Consider the following 26,484-nt stretch of genomic DNA (forward strand, 5'->3'; position numbering starts at 1 on the left):
TTGGTCTTTCATCCTGAGCACCAAAATGAAAAATGTGGAGCAGATCTGAGCCCAAGACATAGGAAGCCCAGCTGTATCTGATGCTGGAGGCAGAACCATCCAGTCAAGAATAGCTAGATCAGCTGACCCTCAGGTGACTTGCAGACACATGAGAAATAAATCCTTATTAGAACATGCTACTAAGATTTTGCAGTTATTACACAGCAAAAGCCAAGTGATACTCCCATCAAAGACAGCCTTGTCAAAACTGAGATTTGGAGCCAATCATACACACCTTTGAATCTGGGCTTCCCAAGAGGATCAGTTTCTCTTGTTGGACTTGAGCTAAAGTCAGTTACATTACCTGAGAATAGAAGATAATAAATAATTTTAGAAAGATATAAAAAAGCTTCTCAATAAAATGAAAAAGTATTAAAGATTATAAATATTTAATAATGCCTCCTAGTCAGATGCCTGCAATTTTGATTTCCTTTATTATTATTATACACATTATCCACAATAAAAGGCTTTAAAAATTTTTTTTTCAACGTTTTTTATTTTATTTTTGGGACAGAGAGAGACAGAGCATGAACGGGGGAGGGGCAGAGAGAGAGGGAGACACAGAATCGGAAACAGGCTCCAGGCTCCGAGCCATCAGCCCAGAGCCTGACGCGGGGCTTGAACTCATGGACCGCGAGATCGTGACCTGGCTGAAGTCCGACGCTTAACCGACTGTGCCACCCAGGCGCCCCCACAATAAAAGGCTTTTAATTGTGTCCTGCTGCAGGTGTTCTGGAGTGTACTCAATAATGATTTAAAGATTAAAGTAGCCAATACTCATTAATTAAGATACATATGATTAATAATGACATTTGATTTAGTAAGAAGCATTGGGTAATTTATATCTTTTCAGGAAGACTTTTCCAAAAATATTGGGTACTTTATTCTATGTCTGTGGAGTGAAGGACCATATTCTATCTCATAGCATTAAACTTAAGTATAATTGCAAAAATTAAAAAGACATATAATAAAAAATTGAAATAATTCGATAATCCAGAACTGAGACTCTTTTCCCCCTAATTTGAAATCTTTTAGTACTTCATAGTTAAGCATCTAGTGGGAAGTGACTGACATACTAACCAAGATCTTCTCCTGAGGCAGGAACAGTTGGTTGCTTTTCATCTGTCTCTGTTTTCTCTGAGGGGGCTTCAGTAGGCCTGAATGTGGCAGTCAGAGGTGGAGAAGTTACTCGGCCTGATGAAATGATTCCTGTAATGTAGAGGCAAAGTAGTCAGGCTTTATAGGAGCACTGCCAACTTCCCCCATTTATTTATTCCATAAATATTTATTCAGCACTTACCATGTGGCTTGGCACACTATATGCTGGGCTTGGAGAAAAAACAAAACCTGTGTCCTTGATCAAAATAGATGTGTGATCCAAATATATTGAAGCATTATAAATATTGTGAAAAAACTGGATAAGATTACAGGGAAAGTAAGTGGAGGGAGTAGTAATGTCTATGGGAAAAGATGAGGGTGGGTAAGGAATGTCTTTACAGAGGTTGTGCCAATAAAGAAGAGAAGTAATCAGGAGGTAGGTTTGACAGTTATATTCTAGGCTGAGGCTGCAGGAAGAACCAAGTCAAGGAAGCGTGAAACTACTTGGTCCATCTATTTGATGAGGTGAAAGTCAAGAGTACTTTGTGGTATAGTGAGAGCTGGCTATGGAGGGGCAGGGAAGGCCAAATCATGAAGAGCCTTCCATAACATGGATTATTGCTTTTTTTCTTTTTTTAGGTGACAAGGACCTCCTGAAATATTTTCACTAGGAAAATAACAAAATCAGATGAGAAAAGGATGAATGATCAGGTTGCAAAGCTGATGGCTGAGAGGGAAGTCAAGAGACTAAAGCAGCTGTAGTAAGGAAGAACAGAGCAGGTGAACTACATAAGGAGCCATGAGATTAGATGGAAGGTGTTTTAGGGGAATTAGAGTTACTCTTAGAATATGTTTATGGTTCTCTTCAGGATAGGCTGGCTGTACCAAAGTTACACTTACTGATGGGATAGAACAAGGGTTTTATATGACAGGAACCAAGGTCATGAAGCTATAGCTGAAGACACATAGCCTTACATAGTTTTACATGAAAGATGTCAAGGAGATAGAATGACTTGACCTGAAGAGTAACTGGCAGGCATGGGTCATGGCTGGACAAGAAGGAAAAACATGCTTACTGTAATATCTGTGATTCTGGCTTAGTTGCCAGAAAAGTGCCACTTGAGATACTATATTCAATAGCGTCTCCTCTACTCTGAAAAGACTAATTGGTATCCCAAACAGAATCCATCCCAAAGTCCAGGCAAGTCTGGGTGTTTAGAGTAGAGTGGAGGCTGGAGAGGATTCTATAACCCTCCTAGGAAAAGGACTCATTCTCAACCAAGGGACAGCCAAGGTCTATAAGACTGACCCAAGGACCATGACTTATCATGGAACAATGAATGAGGGACTCAGATGTGCAGCTGGTCCAGCTCTTACAGATTCATGCTTTTGGTGCTAGTGGGAATGGGCCACAATGCGAAGGTGAGAGAAAACCAAGAGAAGTTGGAGCTTTTCAGAGTTGGCAGAACCAGCAGGAAATACTGACATAGCACTTTCACCGTGGCAAGGAAAGCAAACTCAGAGACTTCAGGAGATCTGGAGACAGGGGACAAGTGTCAAGTGCTACCTGGTAGTCTAAGACTGTGCCCACAGGCACATGTGAGAGAGGACTTATGTTCAGAGGATTTCAGAACATGTAGTTGATGTCCTGATTTAAGGACACACTTTCTTTGATGTTAATCAGGTCAAATCTGTACAATTGCCCTTTTTGTTTGGTTCCTCAGTGGAGCCATTCCCTTTGAGTTAGAGGTAGACAGCAAGAATGAGGGTAGGGAATTGGAGTTACTCTTTGAATATGTTTATGGTTCTCTTCAGGATGGGCTGGCTGTACCAAAGTTACACTTACTGATGGGACAGCACAAGGGTTTTATAGGAAAGGAACCAAGGTCATGAAGCTATAGCTGAAGACACATAGCCTTATAGGGGAGCTCTACTGAATGGTGGTGGTGGAAGGGGGTGAATTTTCCATAGATGACACTGAGGCAGTACTTTCCTGATGTGACTCATCCAGTCTGACTGGAAGCCTGCTGGAGTTCAAGTCATTGCTGCCCCAGGTTACAATTAATGAGGAAAACCTGGTCTCCTTATTGGGTTCATGTTCCTGGGCCTTGCCTCAGGAAGGCACCAGAAGGGTGAATGAGAGTCTGATTTCTTCCTTCAGCTACTTGGAAAAATGATTAAGAATTTACTGTGTACATGGTACATCACAGAAGCTTCTCCACCCCCAAACCCTCCTTCCATCCTATGAAAAGAGTGACATCCATTCCCTTTCACATAAAGCCTCATCAGTTTCATCTTTCACAGCCATCCTTAACACGTTTATCTTGATTCCATGTACAAAATATTTAAGAAGTAGAGATGGTGGGAGAGGAAAGAAAGATGGTTTGCTGGCAGGTCCAGTGGAAGCGCCCTCAAGAGAAATGAGGTAAAGCTTTCCCCAAACAGAGTCAATTTTCACTGATTCTTAATTTAACTAATTTATTTACTCAGCTACTTATCAAATATCCTCCGTGTGCCAAGCACTGGATTTGGTTCTGTGAATTCAGACAAAAGGTACCAAGGACTCTGTCATCACAGAGCTCCTAGTCTAGCAGGGGAAGACCAGTATGTAAACACACAAGTCTAAGCCAATTTGTTCTCTGCTGTAACAGAGGTAAGTGTCAAGAACAACCAGAACAATGAACCAAGAACAACCAGAAGCAATGCTAATGCTAAAGCGACTTTGAGCAGCTGGGGAAAACTTCTTCAAGGAAAGGATGAAGTATGAGCATCCCAGGTGACTCGAAGGTGTCATTCCACGGAAGGAGACAACACATATCAATGTGTGGCTTGATTTCTATAGTATATTCCTGCCCTGTTGCACAGGCTAGAGCTGCTGGTGTCTAGAGCTTAATCTCTCTCCTGGTTCCATGGTATGGAGGTCAGCATGAAGGCTGGTAAACAGGGGAGTTTTCAGTGAGATGTACAGGATTTCATTCCAAGAGACAATGATAAGCAGATGACAGGACATCACATTTTCCATTATCCCTGGTAGGAAACATACATCATCCCAAATAATTCACTCAAAGGCCTGAGTGAGCGTCTGTCTCACAACATTTGAAAAGCAAACTGGCCGAGATGCACAGGGATGGTTTCCGTGATCTCACCCATCCAGAATCAGGATAGGAGTCCTCAAAACTGTAATTTACAGTGTCCGGTTTTGGGGGCCGACACAGGTATGTGTCACATGCATCATGGACTTGTCCATCGCCTGAGCTAGCACACCAAGAAGGGTTTGTGGTTGTCTAGTAACACTAAAACCACGGAGGAAGAAGGCATATGACTGACATACCTGCACTTCCTGGCTTCCCGGTGACATTATTTGGTGGTAAAGGTTTTCTTCGTGGGGGCACAGGTCTAGGTGGCAAGGGTGGGCGGCGAGTGCCTGGGATTGGGGCTAAGAATTTACATTACAGATAAGGCTGTCATGAGGATTCACTCCATAAACATGTCAGGTTTTAAAAAATAGTACATTTGGGGGGCACCTGGGTGGCTCAGTTGGTTAAGTGTCCAACTCTTGGTTTTGGCTCAGGTCCTGATCTCACAGTTAGTGAGGTTGAGCCCTGCATTGGGCTCTGCACTGACAGTGCAGAGTCTGCTTGTGGTTCTCTGTCTCCCTCTCTGCCACTCCCCAACTCACTCTGTCTTTCTCAAAAATAAAAAAAAAATAAACATTAAAAAATAGTACATTTGGTAAGTAGCTATTGGATGATAGAGAACAGATGCTATAGAAAAGTACCTATGAGTAATATATTCTGACAGTCTTCTAAATTAATACCGGTAATGTAACCAGGGATAATGAAACCCATTAACATATGGAAAAAATATCCTCTAATTATGGGTAAAAACATATAGGTCTATCTGCCTTTTGAAACTGTATAGATATAGAGAGTTTAAGATCTTTAGTTTCTCATATAGGCTCGACAGTATTTCTCAGTTTCATTGTCCCCCTAGTGCCTTGGATTTACAGATGTACTACAATTTCTTATATCAATTTGGCTTTAAATTGTTAAAGGATAAAATGTATCCTTTAGTGGAGAAATTTCAAAAGATTACAACAAAGCAGCCTTGATGGCAGAAGCAATAAGCCTATGCCTGTGGAGAACAATGTCGCTACAAACAATTGCACACTGCACAGGACACCAGGATAGGGATATGTGAGTGTGAACCAAAGTTTTCTTTTTTTTCATGTTTATTTATTTTGAGAGAGAGATAGATAGCAAGTGGGGGAGGGGCAGGAAGAGAGAGACAGAATCCCAAGAAGGCTCTGTACTGTCAGCACAGAGTCTGATGTGGGGCATGAACTCACCAAATCTAAAATTATGACTTGAGCTGAAAGCAAGAGTCCAGTGCTTAACCGACTCAACCATCCAGGTGCCCTGGAAGCTGAAGTTTAACACCCACTCTGCTCACCCCACTAGGAGCCCTGGTGCAAGCCTGCCAGCCCAGAGGAAGGTCTGCCTAAAGGGCAGAGGGAAGCGACACCTTTTTATAATATGCACAGAAGTATCTTTTTATACTTTTCACAAAGGCTGGCAAGGCTAGAGGTGCCTAGAGCAGTCCACCTTAACCCACACTTTAAATCTTGTGTTATAACAAGATTTTATAGCCTAAGAATTTATCTCTTTCACTGCATAATATATGTTGGTTAAAAACCTTCAAGTAAAATTGACAACCTAGGAAAATGCCCTGTGACTAAGTACTTCCTGGGAGACCAGCATAAACCCTGTCAGGTAAAAAGATACAGTAAATTGCATAAGAACAAAACGTGAACATGATGAAGACCCAAACCCACAAGGAATCTTTACTGTTTGTCCATTGTGACCCCTCCAAACATTATACAAAGTAGTGATTCTTAAATTAGTACCCCCATTAGAGGTTCTTATTCATATTTAATGTGTCCCAAAGATAACGCTTTAGAATGCATCTCTAGCGGTACCCATGTAGTGTCGGCATGGTGCTTTGGGAGCTGTGAGGATGATGTTTTTGCTACATTTGCCACTACGGTTACTGCCCAAGCGGCAGAGCAGAGCGAACTAAGGGAGTCAGGACCTTGTTCCTTACCTGGTTTTTTTGTGATATGGGTAGAGTCCACTGACACATCTTTGCCAGCACCTGATGGCTTTGGTGCTTGCTTGACCCCTATGAGCAGAGATAATGAAAGGGAATAAGTACACAGCAAAAATGTACTAAATGTGTTTCAAAGAAACTTGGTAGAGTTATCAGTGATAATGTGCATTCTGTGCAGAACAGTGGCATTGGTGTTTTTGTGCCCAAACACTTTAACTGGGTTCTCCTGTCTGCATATAGAAAATATTCAAAGCCCTATATTAATTAGCTGTAATAGTTTCTCTGAAGAGTTAGTGTTTGATTGTGGATCGTGGATTTATCTTAATTTTCCATGATGTCCACACTGCACTGCCTTCCTGGGTGGTATGGTCTTACACGGCAGACTTCATCTTCGGGGATTGGCTATTTTTTGTCAATATTTCTGGGTACATTCTGTGGTTTAAAAAAAAAAAAGATTTCCTCCAACGCCTCAATACCCGTCTCTACCCCAAACCTCTTAAAATTCCAATGTGTTTGGATTTAAACTTGGAAAGTTGATTTTAAAAATATTCCTGGAGAAGTCCTGGCTGGTTAGGCCACAAACTGAATCTGTACCTTTGAGACTTGTAATTTAGTCCTGGTCAGGCCTAGATCTCCAAATTGCTATTTGGAAGAAACTGATCTGCAAATGGTTTTGTGTGATATTTTATCTCCTGAGTCTCTCAAATACAGTGTAGTGATTATTACTCAGTCATTCACCTAAATACTCATGCGGAGTTGGATATCTGCCCCAAGGAGAGGGGGAGCCAATTTAAGTTTTATTTTTAAAATTATTATCCTTTTATATTATAAAATAATCTTCCTTTATGTGGCTGACAGTTATCATTAAGAACAGAAATAGACATTATCCATACAGAGAGGCAAGAATTCATACTGTGAGGATCTGACTAGAATTCACATATTAAAAAATAAGAATAAAGTATTTAATATACTAGTCTGTGCATTAACAAGGACAATCAAAACTTTGAGCACTCGCCATGTTTTAAGGACTATGTAGTGACATTGCACACTCAACCTCATTTACTGTGCAGGCTGATATATTGATTAAAATACAAGAGAAGTTTTGCTTGCCTGAAATCAGATGATATTATTACATTAATGTATAAAAATAAATTATTAATTATAATTATAAACCAACATTTTTATTTGACTGTAATAACACTGTAATTAGTGACATATAATAATTATTATTGTTGTAATTATTATAATTAACATTAACTTATAAACCCTAGTATTGCAATCCATACTGTCTTCTGCTTGGTTAAGAGATAATACGTAAAATCATGGAGAATGTTGGTATAGAGCCATGAATTAAATTTGCTTATTTGTACTAGGAAGAAAATGTTTTGAGGGACAATGACTATTTTTTGGCTAACCCCACAAGCATGGCAAAAACAAATAGCTCATTAGTCTTCCTGTGCTTACTCTCAGAGGTAGTGGGGTCAGAGAAAGGACTCATTTGTGCATGGCATAGAGGAATGAAAAATACTTCCATTTGTGTTACTGGGATAGCCTGGCTTGGTGAGATTGATTTACCACTACTTTTTGAGAGTAAAAAATGTGTTGTGTACTCAAGAAGGCTCTAGAAGTCTAGTAGGTTGTGTGTGCCTTTAGTGATTCTTCACAGCATTTCTCCAAATCTTTCTAACCAAAAGACAAAAACGATGTATTTTGATCCAAAGTACCTTCATATTCATTACCCAATTTGATCCTTACAACACTTCTGTGTGGGACATACCACCCAGGTTCCACAGATGAGGAAACCCAAGGCAAGGAAGATTAAGCAATTCATAGCGAGGAAGTGTTGGGACTCAGACCAACATGTGCCCAAGCTCCAAGGCCTAGCTCTTCAACACTAAGTGGCATAGCACAGTGTACGGTCTTCCTCTCATCATTGTCTTGCTTCTGTTATTCCACATAAAGACTCTAAGTGACTCTAGCTTCAGAGTCTTATACACTGCCTACTGGATGGTTTGAGGCATTGCCATTGTGTGAGGTCTAAATGTCCCTGGCTGGCAAGCATGTGTCATCCAATTATGCCACTAGTGTGTGGGGCTCAGACATAGCTCAACCTGACAACAGTGGACAAATCCTCTAAGCCACAGTGGCTAGTGAATTGGAGATCTAGGAGAGAATCCAAAATTCTGCAAGAAAACTTTATGAGTAAGACCAAAGTTATAATTTTCCTGGATTCTTTTGTAATTAAGGGAGAAATCAGCAGAAACCAGTCATTTTGTGTTCCTTTCTATGTAGGTAGAAACAGCATCTTACTGTTATGATCCTTAAATGTAAGTGCCCAAACCATTAAGCAGCTAATTTGGACTTTCTTCAGCCTTCACAAATAGATAAAAGTTGGCAGGGTATAAAAACACCAGTAAGAGCCCTGCCAAAGGCAGCCATGAACCTCAGGGAAAGGGCACTGAATGGGGGAGAGAAGGATGAACTCCGGTTCTGGCCGTGCCTGCACCTTGTTGTGGTTTGCATGTCAGCCAAGCAGCAATGTGAGCACCAGAGCCCAGACACCAGTGAACTTCTTTTACTCTGAATCAGAGAGCAAGTGGAGGCCAGAGGTAGCAGAGAGGCAATGGGAAGACAAAGGAGGAAGCCAGGAAGAGAGATACTATGGAGAAAGAATTCTCAGGAATTGGCACTTAATCAGCCAGTCTGGCCCAGGCTGTGACCTGAGTTCTTTTTCCCTCAGGCAGGATTAATCAACATAGTTTCTAAAGGGCAGCATTGGCTCTGGAAGCACCAAGTGGAGCTCCAGCATGAGCCCCGAATCGCCATATGGGAGTTCTCCAAAAATCTCTGGATTTACATAGTTCACCCCTTAGCAATTTATTGTCAAAAATGAAGTAATGGTTTGCGTATTTTTAACCATGGTAACAAAAACGTTGCAAACAAATACAGTAAACTGAAAATCCATTTCCAAATGTTTTAGGCACTATTCCTGGTGACCAAAAAGGGGTGGTATTTATGCATGATTGGTCTCTGTGCCCTTGTCTCCAAATCTTAGCACCTTGCTAAAAAGCCAGGAGTGATGAGCCAGCAGACTGGAAGATTTAGCCACAGCCCAGAAAAACACATTCCTCATCTCAGAGGAGTCTGGTTTCTGGTTGTCAAGCACACTCAGTGTGGGGGCAGTCAAGTGTGGATTCCTCATTAGGAGGCATAGAAAGGAGTCTCAGGTTCAAGTATTTAACATATCTGCTAAACCACATGTGTCAAGGTAGTTTCCAGATTACATTTTGCCTGAAACATAATGGGCCTTCAATAAATGTTGGTTGGATGAAAGTGTATCTGTACAGCTCAGTGACTTCTTGCTACAAGGAGAAAGTTGAAGATTGACCCTTGATAAAAGAAGTTAGCCTACTCTGTGCTGGACATGCAATAACCGTTTTTCAGATTTGTGGGCCATACGGTCTCTGCCACAATTGTTCAACTCTACCATTCTGTTAGGAAAGCATGCTGTTTCAACATGGCAGTGAGCCAGATTTGGCTTGTGGGACTATAGTCTTTATATCTAGCCTAGTGCATGCTTATTACATCTCTGCAGTCTAGAGCTGAAATTGGCTATACTTTTTAGAACGTATCAGTGAAGCTGAAACACATCTCTGGAAAGCTTGTAAAAGCAGAGTCCTGGGATAAATAACCTACCAACAACCTCATCCTTTTTAGCCTACTTTGAGACTTGAGGTGGAGAAATATTTACAAATATAGCTCAGAAATTCATATAAAGCTGGGTAAATATCTGCAATGATGTAATGAAATAAGAAACTTGGGTTTTCCTGGAGTTTATGGAATCATTGCAAGATTTTTTGTAGAGGCCTAAATAATCAAAGGTCCGTAGTTTTGAGACCTCAGAATGTTTCTTTCTTAGTCTTCCAAGGGCACAGTCTTAAGTGGCCTAAGACCATGAAGAGTGTATCCTATAAATCCTACACACTTCCTTTATCAAGTGATTTTTCTTTTTAATGTAAAATATCTGGGCTGAAAACTTTAGACAGAAAAACTACAGGAAAATGTGTGTAACGTGGATGAATAATAAATATTCTGGACAAGATGTCAAAGTTGATTAAGAATCAGTTGGTGTAGAAATTAAGTCTCATTAAGACTCAATAGAAGCTAGAAGTGAATGTAGATGAGATCATGGGACTGGGGTCAGAGAAGAAAATAAACTTAATGTAAATACCTGCATTTCTGGTAAACAAGCCAGAATGAAACTATGCAGAGGCAAAGTGAGGGGGACACATTTAAGTCAATAACCTGGAATGAATAGATTTCAAAAAATTCTTTTTCTCACCAGTTTTTAAAAACCTTATTCCCTAAGCAAATAGTCTGAAAGCTATTAAATTTTCCTTTCATAATATCCTACATGTTATCTGTGATTTTCAATTTTTTTTACCATTTTACTTTTCTTTTTGCCTCATTGCACTGGCTGAATACTCCACTACTGTTTTCAGCATAAGTGGTAAAAGTAGGAATCCTTGTGTTCTTGATGTTAGGAGAAAAACATTCAGACCACTGTTAAATATGTCAGTTGTAGGTTTTTCACAGATGCTCCTTATCAGAGTGAGAAAAATTTCTTCTATTCCTTATTTTCTGAAAATTTTCATCATGAATGGATTTTGAATTTTATCTAATGGTAGCTTTTTTTTTGTATTTACTGAGGTGATTGTATGATTTTTCTCCTTTTCTCTGTTAATGTGGTGAATTAAATTTCTTTGAATGTTGAGCCAACCTTGCATTCCTGAGGCAAGCATCATTTGGTTATGTGATAATGTAGTAGATTTGGGGATGTATCACTCCCAGACCTCTAATCAAGGCTCTCTTAGCAGAGGCTGATCCTGAAGGAACAGAAAGGGGATGCTGTCTGCTGACCTCATTCCTTGCAGATGGGCAGTAGGTCCTCCCCTGAAGGGGAATCTCAATAGGTAATAGAGCATAGGACATGTGCGATGCATTTTAGTTGGGGGTGGATGTAGAACAAGGGAAGCAGAAACTGAACTCACCTTTGTCTACCTGTGCTCACCAGCCCATTTCTACCAGCAACTAACTAATTAAAATGCAGAAGCTCTGCTTAGAGATCATCCTTCCACAGTTTAGCTAGATGAGTAATACTACAGAGTTGATTTCATCTACACAAAAGGGGAAGGGATGTCAATTTGTGTTACAAGGGGGTCTAGAAAAAAATGTTTGTATTGCAGATAAACTTGTAATAATGCTGTTTTCTTTCTGAAAGACAATTAGCATTCTCCTAGTGAGAATCAATGCTTGATTACACTGAAGGTTAATGACTTTCACGTTTGATCATAGGTACTGTTTTTTCACTTGCTTTGTTGACAGAAATGTTTCTATTTTTGCTTAGACAAACTCCAGGGAATTGCTTTGACTATTAACAAGGTGGCTCTGTTAAGAGCCAGACTGTTTATATCAGTCTGAGAAACTATGCATTGCCTAAACCCACAGTCGGGAATAATAAAAGGAACAGCTGAGCACAAATAGATAATGGAATGCTTTCTTGCTTTTCATGAGTCAGGGGTTTATAGTAATTGCCTCATTAATTAATTTGAAGGAAAGTGTGGATTCCTAGAACTTCACACACTGTAATAACCTAGGACAAAACAAAACAAAACAAAATCCACCCCAAAACAAAAAACAAAAAACACTGTACAACAAATCTAAATGATTTTTAGACCAGATATCATTAGGTATTATTTATATCTCTCTCTCATTAGGGAATCATCATGGATTAAATATATATGCAATAACTCAATTCTAATTTCCATGCTCTTTTGCATAAGTATATGATTTGTACTATTAAAAATATTGCAATATTGCAAGGAAATGATGCAATCCCATATGAGGGCATCTAATAACTACTATTTATCTATTTAGTGAGTTTGGTGTTTGAACTTTTATCACATCATTTTCTTAGTTATCTGTATAATTTCAACTCCCCACAAATCTGGCTGGATTAGGGCAATGTCACTTAATTCCTGAATTAAACTGAATGATTTGGAAACTTTACTCTGAGTCTTAGCTCCTCTTGTTAGAAGGTCATGTTCCAGATTACCAACAAATGCAAAAAAAAAAAATTGTAATGGTACTTGTGAAATTACAAACTTAAAAGCCAAGTGATTATAGTCTGAAAGGCCAAGCCTATGCATGGATAGTGTTTTTGAAATTAGGGAAAACAGCTATTTTGATATTTTCATTCAGTGATACATATGATACTATTTCATCAGGATCTTTTCAAGGATCAAGACTATATATGGTAGCTGATTTAGTGAGCTGAGTTTAGGAAAGAAAAATTCTTTTTCCATGTTTTCAGAGACATTGGAAAATTTGATTTTGGAAAGATGTACAATTTCCAATTCCAGTTACATTAAGAACTTCCAAGATTGGTAAAAGAAGAAATTTGAAGTGTGAATTACACAAAAGTATAAATTTTGAATGAAACATTTGTAGTTTAGAGAGGATCAAAAGGAAATAAATTTGTGATCATTACCAGCTCCCATTCCATTTCCTTTGGGTGTCCCACTGGGTTTGAGTCTACTAGGTCTTGTAGTTGTCTTATTCAGAACTACAATAAAATGGGAATAAAAAGGTCAGGTATTTTCTTTTTAAAACTTTGTAGTTAAGGAAAGCAAAAGTTCCTGGAGAATTGGAAGTCATTTAACTAAGCAATGGAAAAATTGTGGCTTACCACACATATTGTTCAGAATATGGAAACCACAATTCCGGTTTAAAAATAATAGATTTGAATTTGGGACTAGAGACTTGAGTTTGTACTCTGAGGTGATCACTGGGCTTGAAGAAATAACTGGCAAGGGAATTTATATGTCTAAATGGGAAATCCCTCACTTCATTTATAAGCACTAGATACATTCCAAAACAGAACTGAAAAAAGATTGAGACTACTACACCCAATGAAAAACCAAACCTGAAGTGTCTTTATGTGGCAAGGCCTTAATTTAAAATTCATAAGTTGGTGGTTCTTCTACAGGGGTCTCTAGGTACAAATGTCCCCTCTTAACCTGGCATAAGTCCATTGTTGAACACAGAGCATGATGAAACCATTTTCATTTCTCTCCTGCTCCATGGAGAGCCAGAGTATTACAAACACTTTTAGAGATCACCTGTCTGTTTGGAAGACACTTCAAGGAAAAGCACTAAGTGTATTGTGATTGAGAGAGCAAGTTCTGGAACCAGGTAGTTTACCTTATAATCTACTTCCTAGCTCTTCTCATGCCTTGGCTTCCTCAACTGCACCCCACATCAGACATATGACAAGCCCTCAGTCAATGTTAGCTATTGTTACTGCTTCATTATTTTGTAGAAACCTTTAATATAACCAGCCACACATTAAGCTCTCAACAGCTATCATGATATAGAGGGCACATGGAGATACACTTGTTTATAAAAGATGTCTGTGCCTAATTACCTTTAGGTATTGGAATATTACTGCAAAAAAAGCATGAAATCTCCATAAACCAAAGGATAAGAAGAATTATTGTTCCTTCTCCCACATACCTGGAGAAATGTTCACCAAGAACATTAATTTATAAGCCAGCTTCACCATTTAGAACTTTAAGAAGACTTAGAATTGCAGCAACCAACGGGTACATAATAGTGTCTTTGGTCCAACTTGTGCTTTAGCACAGGAGCAATTTACATGAACCAGATCAACCTTCCTAAGTTACCTCTTCATTAACAAGCTCCAGTGAGGGAGAGCCTAGAGCTTTTGGAGAATTCAGTAAATGTATTTTCTAATGTTTATCATTTTTACTGTATACAACCTATAAACTGTGTGTGTGTGTTATCGCCTGAAGGAATCAAGTAAAAATATTCTCCCAGAACAAGGGTCTTTTATACTGGAAGAGACCATCTCTTCTTAAATAACATTTGAGAGCTAGTGTATCTGAATAGCTAACTCTAATGTTATTTCTGTAATTGCCATGGAAAACTGAAGGACTATGTGTGAGATTTACACACAAATACTGTTCTAAAAATATTCCTATACTGATAAAGTTCCACAGGAATCTTTATATCTGGTCATCCTTAAAAAACTTAGTCACATTGTATCACTTCCATGGAAGTGATCATTACTTCTCTACTTATCCACAAAGATCTGAATTTCTGTACATCTGTTATTGCCATTTAAGTATATAAGTATATATATATATATATATATATATATATATATATATATATATATATATATATATATCCCTCCTTTGGTGTATGTTGCTGTTTCTATACATTTGATACCTTCTCAGGTGTATTGATTATTTAGGTCTCCAAAAAGAGAAACAACTTACCGGGTCTGATGTGTGCTTTGTCAGATGTTCTGGGCCTCACAGGAGTAGTGTACAATCTGTGTGGGGCTGAAACAGAGGAAAGGTTTCATATTTAATAACCAACATTCCATTAAATGGAGATTTAGCATCTTAGGGACCAACAATTCATGCACTTTGCATGGAGTAGAAAGGATGTTTTGAAACCTGCAATTATGCATTTACAGCATAGCTGTTAAAGAAAAATAAAACAAGATAATCATGACTGGAAATAAAGGCACACAGCAAGTAAGGTAGGTCATTTGCAATGTGTGTTAAGGATTAGTCTTCATTTCGTCCATGTTTCTCAAGGGCACTTATTTTACCCAATGGTTGCTTAACATGGTTAACATAAACCTTCCATCCATCCATCCACCCATCCACCCTTTTGTCCGTCCATCCATCCATCTACATCTCTCAATTCGAAAGTCATAATGGAACATTATTTGGCCAAAGAAGACAGGCAATTTCCAAGGTAAAAACAGTATATACTTTTAGGTACGTTAGAAGAATAGGAACATGTGGTCTCTATCCTACTGTCTTAGCTCATGAACCCTGGAATGAATACTCACTTAGCGCCAACCACTAAAGTTTTAGGAATGGGAAAAATGACCTCTGGTGCCCTGCCTGTCAAGACAGGGTGAGCAAGGAGCAAGAAATCGAACAAGCTCTGGGATCAATACATTGCCTTGTCATTTTCTGCTCCTGTTATTCAGGATCTGGCACAGTGAAGACTCCTACTTGCTGAATAAAGTTAAAAAATGATTGGCCATTGTAAGCAGGCAAATTCATGAGAAACTCAGCTGGAATACTTTTGCTTCCTAAGATTTTAAAGTATGCTTTCATCCTGGAATTCCTCCATCTTTCCCTTCCGTCCTCTGCCCCCCTTGACATACCACACTGCCTCCTTACCACCAACTCTCTTGGTAATGCTTTAGCTAAGACTGGAAAAAATTTTTCTTCCAAACTATGTAAGTAGATGACATCGTTTTGATGATTTTGTTCACATCTTGAGTGGGTATTTATATAACCATAAATCAGTAAAGCCTTGCCTGCCAAGTTAAAAAAATACACCTGCGAAACAGATTATACTATAGCTCGTTTACGAGCTTCCAACGTGAAGACTGATGAGCAGAATTTTGCCGTACTTCAGGCCAAAAATAGCAGACGCATATTGAAATTCTCTGTAGGTTTAGTGTGGGCCTTTCAAAGTGTAGCAACTAGAGTGAAGAGAGGCACTGATGTTATAAAAAATTCTCGTTACACTCTGAAGTGTGTAATGATGATTTGTAAATGTTATGCTTCAAAATTTTCATTGCTAATGGTAGGATTCCTGTGAATTTAATATATTTCAGTTTTTTTCATGTTAATTTCTTCAATGTTAGATTGTTTTTAGCTTAAAGAAATACAAGGATCACGGTTCTTATTAGTCTCATTCTAGAACAAAGATGAATTTTAAAACGTTACACAGGAAAGGGACATAAAGCAGACCACAGAAATAATCAGCACGACACTTAGTATTTCAAAGCCATAGGATCAGAATTTTTGCTTTATTTTTTTCCTCACAATCTTTACTTAAATCTAGACAGAATTTTTTATGCAAGAGTTGGAATATGACTTGAGTTTAGACTGTAAGTTACTCATGTAGCTCATCACCAAATAACACAAGACCTTGAGAAAACTACTCTAGGATTTTAATTTTGAACTGGGGAAAAAAAAGACAAAGGAGCTTTGTGAACATATCTCCACATAGTTTTTAATGACTAATAATAGAAATAATTTTAAAAGATGGCCTGTAAGGACTCATGTTCTGCCCAGCACAGGGAGAGTGTAAGTAAGATATAACTTTCCCTGGGTGGGCAGGGATAAGGGAGTTGAAATAAGTAAAATAAACACAGTGTCCCTCTGGCCAAGGGGGTTCCCATTACAGTTTGAGAAAGGCAAAAAAATAAAAACAAAAACAAAACACTTGAGAATTTTAGGGTTTTGATTATAGGGTGCTGCAGGGAATTGTCTCAGTAGGCAAAGGAGCAAAGGTGTCAGAGAGAAAAGGTGTTGGAAATTCTACGAGCAGGCTCGTGTTGTGGGTTTTAGGCACAAAGTTTCTGTGGAGGACTTGGACCCCATCATGGAGGGCTTGGAAATCAAAGAGCCACGTGGGTCATGGTACATGCATGGGGAGAATGTGAAGATCAAGAGGACTAATTTCACCCCTATAGCACCTCTCTCAAATTGTCGTGTGCTGTCTTATGCTCCTAATGCCTAACGTTAGAAACACAACGCAATGTAACAGTAAGAAAACAGCTGACTTCCTCTTCTACAAAGCCCAGGCACACACTTATGAGGGTTTTATGAGGGGGCTCCTAGTGACACACATCATGCCTTTGTGAAAGTGGACGCTTTCGGTAACGTGGGGCTATTGGGCTTGTGCATGCTACTCTCATCCTTAAGATGAGTTCTTTCCCAGGAGGTTCTTTGTTGCCTCATATCAGCAAATCCCTGGTGAGCTCACCCTAAGATCCTTGGCACAAGCTTAGAAAAATATGAATCGCAGGGCAGCACAGTTTAGGTTCAAGCTAATGATCCTTAGAACATAAGAAAACAATTAAATAGATTGTTTTCATTGTGTAAATATGTTAAGACATTTCATATAATGATATCAGACTCTGCATATACCCCCATCAACTATGAAACTCCTATCTAATAAAACTATGTTCTAGAAAGAATTTGATTAAAATTCCACACACACTAGTAATGGTGACATAATACTGATATTCCCATTAAAATAAGAAAAAGCAAAGCAAGAAAAAAAAACAGGCCTATAATCTTGTATCCTCAATTCTGAAAATTTTTTTTTTAATTTTTTTAATGTTTATTTTTGAGACAGAGACAGACAGAGCATGAATGGGGGAAGGTCAGAGAGAGAGGGAGACACAGAATTGAAGCAGGCTCCAGGCTCTGAGTTGTCAGCACAGAGCCTGACGCGGGGCTCGAACCCACAGACCGCGAGATCGTGACCTGAGCTGAAGTCGGACGCTCAACCGACCGAGCCACCCAGGCGCCCCAATTCTGAAATTTTTAAAGTTCTAAAAAGCTGAAGCCTTTTTTCATTTTGCAGCACCACCTGAACTGAATTTTTTTATGCTTCTTTTTTATGCTTATTATAAATATTTACATATTTTAGCTTACATAAAGCTTCTTTAAGCTTATTATAAATATTTACATATTTTACTACAACAACAATGTGTTTCATCATGAGAATCCACCTATCTTCTATTAAGTAAGACACTAATTGCTTCTATTAAGCAAAAACATAAAAAAATGAGGGCACATTATGGGTGTAATGTGGTTGACCATCTACTATTAGTGGTTGAAGCTGGTAAAGAGGATGTGGGAGGGCTAGTGTTATGTTAGGTTTCTTCTATGTGGATTATAAATAAATAAAAAGTTAAATACAGCGGGCAGTGGGTGGTTCAGTCTGTTAAGCGTCTGACGTCAGTTCAGGTCATGATCTCCGGGTTTGTGGGTTTGAGCCCTGAATCCAGGCTCTGTGCTGACAGCTCAGAGCCCAGAGCCTGCTTTGGGTTTTGTTTCCCTCGCTCTCTGCCCCTCCCCCACTGGTGCTCTGACTCTGTCTCTGTCTCTCTCTCTTTCAAAAATAAATAAACATTAAAATTTTTTTTAAATAAACATTTTTAAAAAGTTAATATAAAGATAATAAGGTAAATAATAAATATTAAAAACATAACAAAAAATGAAACCAAACAAGTAGAAAAAGATTGAGAAATTTTACAAAAATTATCCTCCAGAAAAAAACCGCCAGAAGACTAGCAGAACAGAGTCTCTGGAGCCAAGCGCAGAGGAGAGGCCCACGGAAGAGGGTAGGAAGGGCGGAGAGGCGGTGCATGCTCCACGGACTGGCGGGAGGAGCCGGGGCGGAGGGGCAGCCGCTGGCCAAACAGAGCCCCTGAGTCTGGCTGGCAAAAGCGGAGGGGCCAGACGGATGGAGTGTGTTCCGACAGCAAGCGGGACTTAGCATCTGGGAGGTCATAAGTTAACAGCTCTGCTTGGAAAGCCGGAAGGCTGGAGGACAAAGGGAGGGAGAGTTGCTAAGCCCCGGACGGCAGAGCTCAGTTTGTTGGGGAACAAAGGTGGTCGCCAGCACCATCTCCCTCACCCATCCCCCAGCCAAAATCCCAAAGGGAACCAGTTCCTGCCAGGGAACTTGCTTGCTCCACGCAAACACCCAACGCTGTGCTTCTGTGGAGCCAACCCTCCCACCGAGGGTCTTTCCCTCCTGCTGCCACAGGGCCCCTACTAAAGTGGATCACCTAAGGAGAAGCGAGCTAAGCCTGCCCCTCCTGCCCCCCTGCACCTTGCCTACCCACCCCAGCTAATACGCCAGATCCCCAGCACCACAAGCCTGGCAGTGTGCAAGTAGCCCAGACGGGCCACCCCACCCCACAGTGAATCCCGCCCCTAGGAGAGGGGAAGAGAAGGCACACACCAGTCTGACTGTGGCCCCAGCAGTGGGCTGAGCCACCAACTCCAGTTATACACCACAACACAGGGGAAGTGCCCTGCAGGTCCGTACCACTCCAGGGACGATCCAAAATGACCAAACGGAAGAATTCCCCTCAGAAGAATCTCCAGGAAATAACAACAGCTAATGAACTGATCAAAAAGGATTTAAATAATATAGCAGAAAGTGAATTTAGAATCATAGTCATAAAATTAATCGCTGGGCTTGAAAACAGTATAGAGGACAGCAGAGAATCTATTGCTACAGAGATCAAGGGGCTAAGGGACAGCCAGGAGGAGCTGAAAAACGTTTTAAATGAGATGCAAAATAAAATGGAAACGACCACGGCTCGGATTGAAGAGGCAGAGGAGAGAATAGGTGAACTAGAAGATAAAATTATGGAAAAAGAGGAAGCTGAGAAAAAGAGAGATAAAAAAATCCAGGAGTATGAGGGGAAAATTAGAGAACTAAGTGATACACTAAAAAGAAATAATATACGCATAATTGGTATCCCAGAGGAGGAAGAGAGGGAAAGGTGCTGAAGGTGTACTTGAAGAAATAATAGCTGAGAACTTCCCTGAACTGTGGAAGGAAAAAGGCATTGAAATCCAAGAGGCACAGAGAACTCCCTTCAGACGTAACTTGAATCGATCTTCTGCATGACATATCATGGTGAAACTGGCAAAATACAAGGATAAAGAGAAACTTCTGAAAGCAGCAAGGGATAAACGTGCCTTCACACGTTTATAAAGGGCGACCTTATAAAGGGAGACCTATAAGACTCGTGACTGATCTCTCTTTTCAAACTTGGCAGGCCAGAAAGGATTGGCACGAGATCTTCAATGTGTTGAACAGAAAAAATATGCAGCCGAGAATCCTTTATCCAGCAAGTCTGTCAGTTAGAATAGAAGGAGAGATAAAGGTCTTCCCAAACAAACAAAAACTGAAGGAATTCGTCACCACTAAACCAGCCCTACAAGAGATCCTAAGGGGGATCCTGGGAGACAAAGTCCCAGAGACATCACTACAAGCATAAAACATACAGACATCACAATGACTCTAAACCCGTATCTTTCTATAGTAACACTGAATGTAAATGGATTAAATGCGCCAACCAAAAGACATAGGGTATCAGAATGGATAAAAAAACAAGACCCATCTATTTGCTGTCTACAAGAGACTCATTTTAGACCTGAGGACACCTTTAGATTGAGAGTGAGGGGATGGAGAACTATTTATCATGCTACTGGAAGCCAAAAGAAAGCTGAAGTGGCCATACTTATATCAGACAAACTAGACTTTAAATTAAAGGCTATAACAAGAGATGAAGAAGGGCATTATAAAACACTTACAGGGTCTATCCATCAGGAAGAGCTAACAGTTATAAATGTCTATGCGCCAAATACGGGAGCCCCCAAGTATATAAAACAATTACTCATAAACATAAGCAACCTTATTGATAAGAATGTGGTAATTGCAGGGGACTTTAACATTCCACTTACAGAAATGGATAGATCATCTAGACACACGGTCAATAAAGAAACAAGGGCCCTGAATGAGACATTGGATCAGATGGACTTGACAGATATATTTAGAACTCTGCATCCCAAAGCAACAGAATATACTTTCTTCTCGAGTGCACATGGAACATTCTCCAAGATAGATCATATACTGGGTCACAAAACAGCCCTTCATAAGTATACAAGAATTGAAATTATACCATGCATACTTTCAGACCACAATGCTATGAAGCTTGAAATCAACCACAGGAAGTAGTCTGGAAAACCTCCAAAAGCATGGAGGGTAAAGAACACCCTACTAAAGAATGAATGGGTCAACCAGGCAGTTAGAGAAGAAATTAAAAAATATATGGAAACAAACGAAAATGAAAATACAACAATCCAAACGCTTTGGGATGCAGCGAAGGCAGTCCTGAGAGGAAAATACATTGCAATCCAGGCCTATCTCAAACAAGAAAAATCCCAAATACAAAATCTAACAGCACACCTAAAGGAAATAGAAGCAGAACAGCAAAGGCAGCCTAAACCCAGCAGCAGAAGAGAAATAATAAAGATCAGAGCAGAAATAAACAATATAGAATCTAAAAAAACTGTAGAGAAGATCAACGAAACCAAGAGTTGGTTTTTTGAAAAAATAAACAAAATTGACAAACCTCTAGCCAGGCTTCTCAAAAAGAAAAGGGAGATGACCCAAATAGATAAAGTCATGAATGAAAATGGAATTATTACAACCAACCCTCAGAGATTGGTTGATCCCTCAGAGATAATTGAACAGACCCATAACCAGTGAAGAAATTGAAATGGTTATCAAAAATCTCCCAACAAATAAGAGTCCAGGACCAGATGGCTTCCCAGGGGAGTTCTACCAGACGTTTAAAGCAGAGATAATACCTATCCTTCTCAAGCTATTCCAAGAAATAGAAAGGGAAGGAAAACTTCCAGACTCATTCTATGAAGCCAGTATTACTTTGATTCCCAAACCAGACAGAGACCCAGTAAAAAAAGAGAACTACAGGCCAATATCCCTGATGAATATGGATGCAAAAATTCTCAATAAGATACTAGCAAATCAAATTCAACAGCATATAAAAAGAATTATCCACCATGATCAAGTGGGATTCATTCCTGGGATGCAGGGCTGGTTCAACATTCGCAAATCGATCAACGTGATACATCACATTAATAAAAGAAAAGAGAAGAACCATATGATCCTGTCAATCGATGCAGAAAAGGCATTTGGCAAAATTCAGCAACGTTAATAAAAACCCTTGAGAAAGTTGGGATAGAAGGAACATACTTAAAGATCATAAAAGCCATTTATGAAAAGCCCACAGCTAACATCATCCTCAACGGGGAAAAACTGAGAGCTTTTTCCCTGAGATCAGGAACATGACAGGGATGTCCACTCTCACCGCTGTTGTTTAACATAGTGTTGGAAGTGCTAGCATCAGCAATCAGACAACAAAAGGAAATCAAGGCATCAAAATTGGCAAAGATGAAGTCAAGTTTTCGCTTTTTGCAGATGACATGATATTATACATGGAAAATCCGATAGACTCCACCAAAAGTCTGCTAGAACTGATACAGGAATTCAGCAAAGTTGCAGGATACAAAATCAATGTACAGAAATCAGTTGCATTCTTATACACTAACAATGAAGCAACAGAAAGACAAATAAAGAAACTGATCCCATTCACAATTGCACCAAGAAGCATAAAATACCTAGGACTAAATCTAACCAAAGATGTAAAAGATCTGTATGCTGAAAACTATAGAAAGCTTATGAAGATAATTGAAGAAGATATAAAGAAATGGAAAGGCATTCCCTGCTCATGGATTGGGAGAATAAATATTGTCAAATTGTCAATACTACCCAAAGCTATCTACACATTCAATGCAATCCCAATCAAAATTGCACCAGCATTCTTCTCGAAACTAGAACAAGCAATCCTAAAATTCATATGGAACCACAAAAGGCCCCGAATAGCCAAAGGAATTTTGATGAAGAGGACCAAAGCAGGAGGCATCACAATCCCAGACTTTAGCCTCTACTACAAAGCTGTCATCATCAAGACAGCATGGTATTGGCACAAAAACAGATACATAGACCAATGGAACAGAATAGAAACCCCAGAACTAGACCCACAAACGTATGGCCAACTAATCTTTGACAAAGTAGGAAAGAACATCCAATGGAAAAAAGACAGTCTCTTTAACAAATGGTGCTGGGAGAACTGGACAGCAACATGCAGAAGGTTGAAACTAGACCACTTTCTCACACCATTCACAAAAATAAACTCAAAATGGATAAAGGACCTGAATGTGAGACAGGAAACCATCAAAACCCTAGAGGAGAAAGCAGGAAAAGACCTCTCTGACCTCAGCCGTAGCAATCTCTTACTTGACACATCCCCAAAGGCAAGGGAATTACAAGCAAAAAATGAATTACTGGGACCTTATGAAGATTAAAAGCTTCTGCACAGCAAAGGAAACAATCAACAAAACTAAAAGGCAACCAATGGAATGGGAAAAGATATTTGCAAATGACATGTTGGACAAAGGGCTAGTATCCAAAAACTATAAAGAGCTCACCAAACTCCACACCCGTAAAACAAATAACCCAGTGAAGAAATGGGCAGAAAACATGAATAGACACTTCTCTAAAGAAGACATCCGGATGGCCAACAGGCACATGAAAAGATGCTCAACGTCGCTCCTCATCAGGGAAATACAAATCAAAACCACACTCAGATATCACCTCACGCCAGTCAGAGTGGCCAAAATGAACAAATCAGGAGACTATAGATGCTGGCAAGGATGTGGAGAAACGGGAACCCTCTTGCACTGTTGGTGGGAATGCAAACTGGTACAGCCACTCTGGAAAACAGTGTGGAAGTTCCTCAAAAAATTAAAAATAGACCTACCCTATGACCTAGCAATAGCACTGCTAGGAATTTACCCAAGGGATACAGGAGTGCTGATGCATAGGGGCACTTGTACCCCAATGTTTATATCAGCACTCTCAACAATAGCCAAATTATGGAAAGAGCCTAAATGTCCATCAACTGATAAATGGATAAAGAAATTGTGGTTTATATACACAATGTTTTACTACATGGCAATGAGAAAGAACGAAATATGGCCCTTTGTAGCAACGTGGATGGAACTGGAGAGTGTGATGCTAAGTGAAATAAGCCATACAGAGAAAGACAGATACTATATGTTTTCACTCTTATGTGGATCCTGAGAAACTTAACAGAAACCCATGGGGGAGGGGAAGGAAAAAAAAGAGGTTAGAGTGGGAGAGAGTCAAAGCATAAGAGACTGTTAAAAACTGAGAACAAACTGAGGGTTGATGGGGGGTGGGTGGGAGGGGAGGGTGGGGGATGGGTATTGAGGAGGGCACCTTTTGGGATGAGCACTGGGTGTTGTATGGAAACCAATTTGACAATAAATTTCATATATTGAAAAAAAAAACTATCCTCAGCCATAGGTGCTCTAGTCATGTTTATTTAGAACAAGTACTACTTATGAAATATCTTTAGATTTCTTTTCATCATCATTATCTATAATTTCAAACTTCTTCCTCCACATTTTGTTCACAAATTATAACTTACAATAAGTAAAATAAGTTTACTTTTTTTGTTTTTTTGGGATTCCTACCATATAAAAGAGGTAGAGATGAGCAAAAGGGAAGCTTCAGAACAAAAATAAAAGAAACCACAAAAATATAAGAAATCCACAACTGTTTATAACCTAAGTAACATAGAAAAATAAAAAAAGGCAAAATTTCTGAGAGCACGAAGATGAGATAGGGCTTTGTGTAGGTAACACTTCCCAAAAAGTTGGAAGGAAGAAATAGAAGAAGGAAATCTCCCCCAAACCCTCCCTAGATATTTAAATGTTAAGTCATTTTCTTTGAGAGAGAGAGGGAGAGAGAGAGAGCATGTAAAGAAGAGGGGTAGAGGGAGAGAGAGAATCTTAAGCAGGTTCCATGCTCAGCACAGAGCCCAATGTGGGGCTCAAACCCATGACCCTGGAATCATGACCTGAGCCAAAATCAAGAATCAGACTCTCAGTTAACTGAGCCACCCAGGTAACCCAAATATGAAGTCATCTTAAAAAAATGATTTTTCTCACTACTAGTTTCCTTCCTCAGGCTGCAATATCAATGTGCTTATTAAGTGAAAGAGAGGGGACAGAGGAAGATGAAGAGAGAGTGAGAAAGGAGGACGGGGAAGCAAGATGAGGAGGAAGAGGAGGCGAAAGAAAGAATGGGGAAGAAAAAAAAGGTAATAAAAATTTTATCAGATGTGGAAAAAAAGCAAATGAAGATAAGCAAAGAAAAAAGGGCAATTTCATTCTTAGTTATCAGCATCAAGTTGTCAACCATACATTCAAAAGCAAAGTTCTAACTAAAGAAACCGTCTTCCCTACATTCAAGTAAAGTATGTATCAATATTCATATTCGACTGATGTCCTGCACCTATGAAATGAAGAAAACTAATTCACTGCGATGAAAATTGACATTTTGAAAAGAAAATTTCTTTCCTGATTAAAAATGAAAAATAAAAGTTTACTACACAGAAATGGGGAAATAGCATTACCCTGAGTTGTCCTTGTCAATTCAGTTGTTGGTGGAATCTTAGTTGTAAAGAATTCTTGGGTGGACTGTTCTGTTTCTGCTGGGGACAAACAGAGCAAGGTGGCTGACTTTAAATAATTATCATTATGAACTTGTCAAAAAACCCACACTTATTTCCACCCCATGCAATGGTAAAGAGGAAATTGCATTTATAAGTATGCCCAGTCATCATAATATTTCAAGGTTAAAGGTACATTTTAGTAACTCATTTATTCTATTTACTATCTTCGTGCACTATTGTTTTAATAATTATTATAAGGATTTCCAAAAGCTTTTAGTTCACGATTATTGTTTCATGATCCTGGACATGGCTGTTCTTGAATTGTGTCTGTTAACTGCTTTTATCTATTGTTGCCTTCATGCCTCCTCTCTATCCCATCAACTATTTATGTGAGCTGGAAAAGAAATACATCTTATGAAAAGAGGTGCACTCATGCCATATAAGAATAAACATTCATCTACTAATGTCATGTGAGAATCAAAGTTTGTTTATTGACATAGACACATTTCTTCTGACAAAATTAAAAAAAAATGAATACTTCTACTCCCGTATTATTTTGAAGTCATCACAGCATCATGTAGACATAGCAATTTACATCGTCCACTTTGCCATGAACCGTACCCAAGGAAATACTTGGTACATACAATATACAGTCATCTTTTTTTCTGCCCTGCTTTGTAATCTGGATTTTGCTCATAGCAGAGATACTTGTGAGTTGGCAGGTGATGGTTCCTGCTTCAATAAACAAAGATGCACTTAAACAAATAGGGAGTAGAAGTTAGATAATTAGTATATCTAGCAGGGGTTCTTGAAGAGTAATTTTGGCTTTGCCATCATGGGTGATGTTCACTTTGAAGGCCATGGCTAGAATAAATGGGTATTTGGAAATTAGGGTGTATTTGCTCAGTTTTCACTTTTTTTCCTTCAAAAATGATTTCATTTTGAAATGTGATCAGTCATTTCATCTCAGTAGATACACACAAAAGATAGGTTTATTTGAAAAGGGACAAAGGGAAGAAAATAAGGCCAGTGATTTAAACACAGCCACATGGTATGCAGTGTGGGCAGGGCAGAAGAACCAGCAAAAACAAAGTGTGAACACTTGGTTTCTGATTTATTTTCAGTTGGGGGTCAAGCAAACTGGGGTTTCCCATTCAGTGAATACATTGGTG

At 39.3% G+C, this 26,484-nt stretch overlaps 1 protein-coding gene across 41 annotated transcripts in view; it reads right to left on the minus strand.

Annotated features, from left to right (window-relative positions):
- ABI3BP (ABI family member 3 binding protein) overlaps positions 1 to 26,484 on the minus strand; it is a 264,235-nt gene that overhangs the window by 41,300 nt on the left and 196,451 nt on the right. For 32 of the 41 annotated variants that reach the window (XM_045036855.1, XM_045036838.1, XM_045036827.1 and 29 more), the window contains 7 exons: positions 25,274 to 25,351; positions 14,610 to 14,675; positions 12,797 to 12,871; positions 6,241 to 6,318; positions 4,469 to 4,573; positions 1,120 to 1,248; positions 275 to 343 (listed from right to left, as the gene is read on the minus strand). In XM_045036855.1, coding sequence (XP_044892790.1) covers positions 275 to 343; positions 1,120 to 1,248; positions 4,469 to 4,573; positions 6,241 to 6,318; positions 12,797 to 12,871; positions 14,610 to 14,675; positions 25,274 to 25,351 — 600 coding nt within the window. The remainder of the gene's footprint in view (positions 1 to 274; positions 344 to 1,119; positions 1,249 to 4,468; positions 4,574 to 6,240; positions 6,319 to 12,796; positions 12,872 to 14,609; positions 14,676 to 25,273; positions 25,352 to 26,484) is intronic. The other 9 variants (XM_045036856.1, XM_045036835.1, XM_045036826.1 and 6 more) reach the window with 4 other exon arrangements.

This window comes from Felis catus, chromosome C2, assembly GCF_018350175.1.
Source record: "Felis catus isolate Fca126 chromosome C2, F.catus_Fca126_mat1.0, whole genome shotgun sequence".
Taxonomy (NCBI): Eukaryota; Metazoa; Chordata; class Mammalia; order Carnivora; family Felidae; genus Felis; species Felis catus.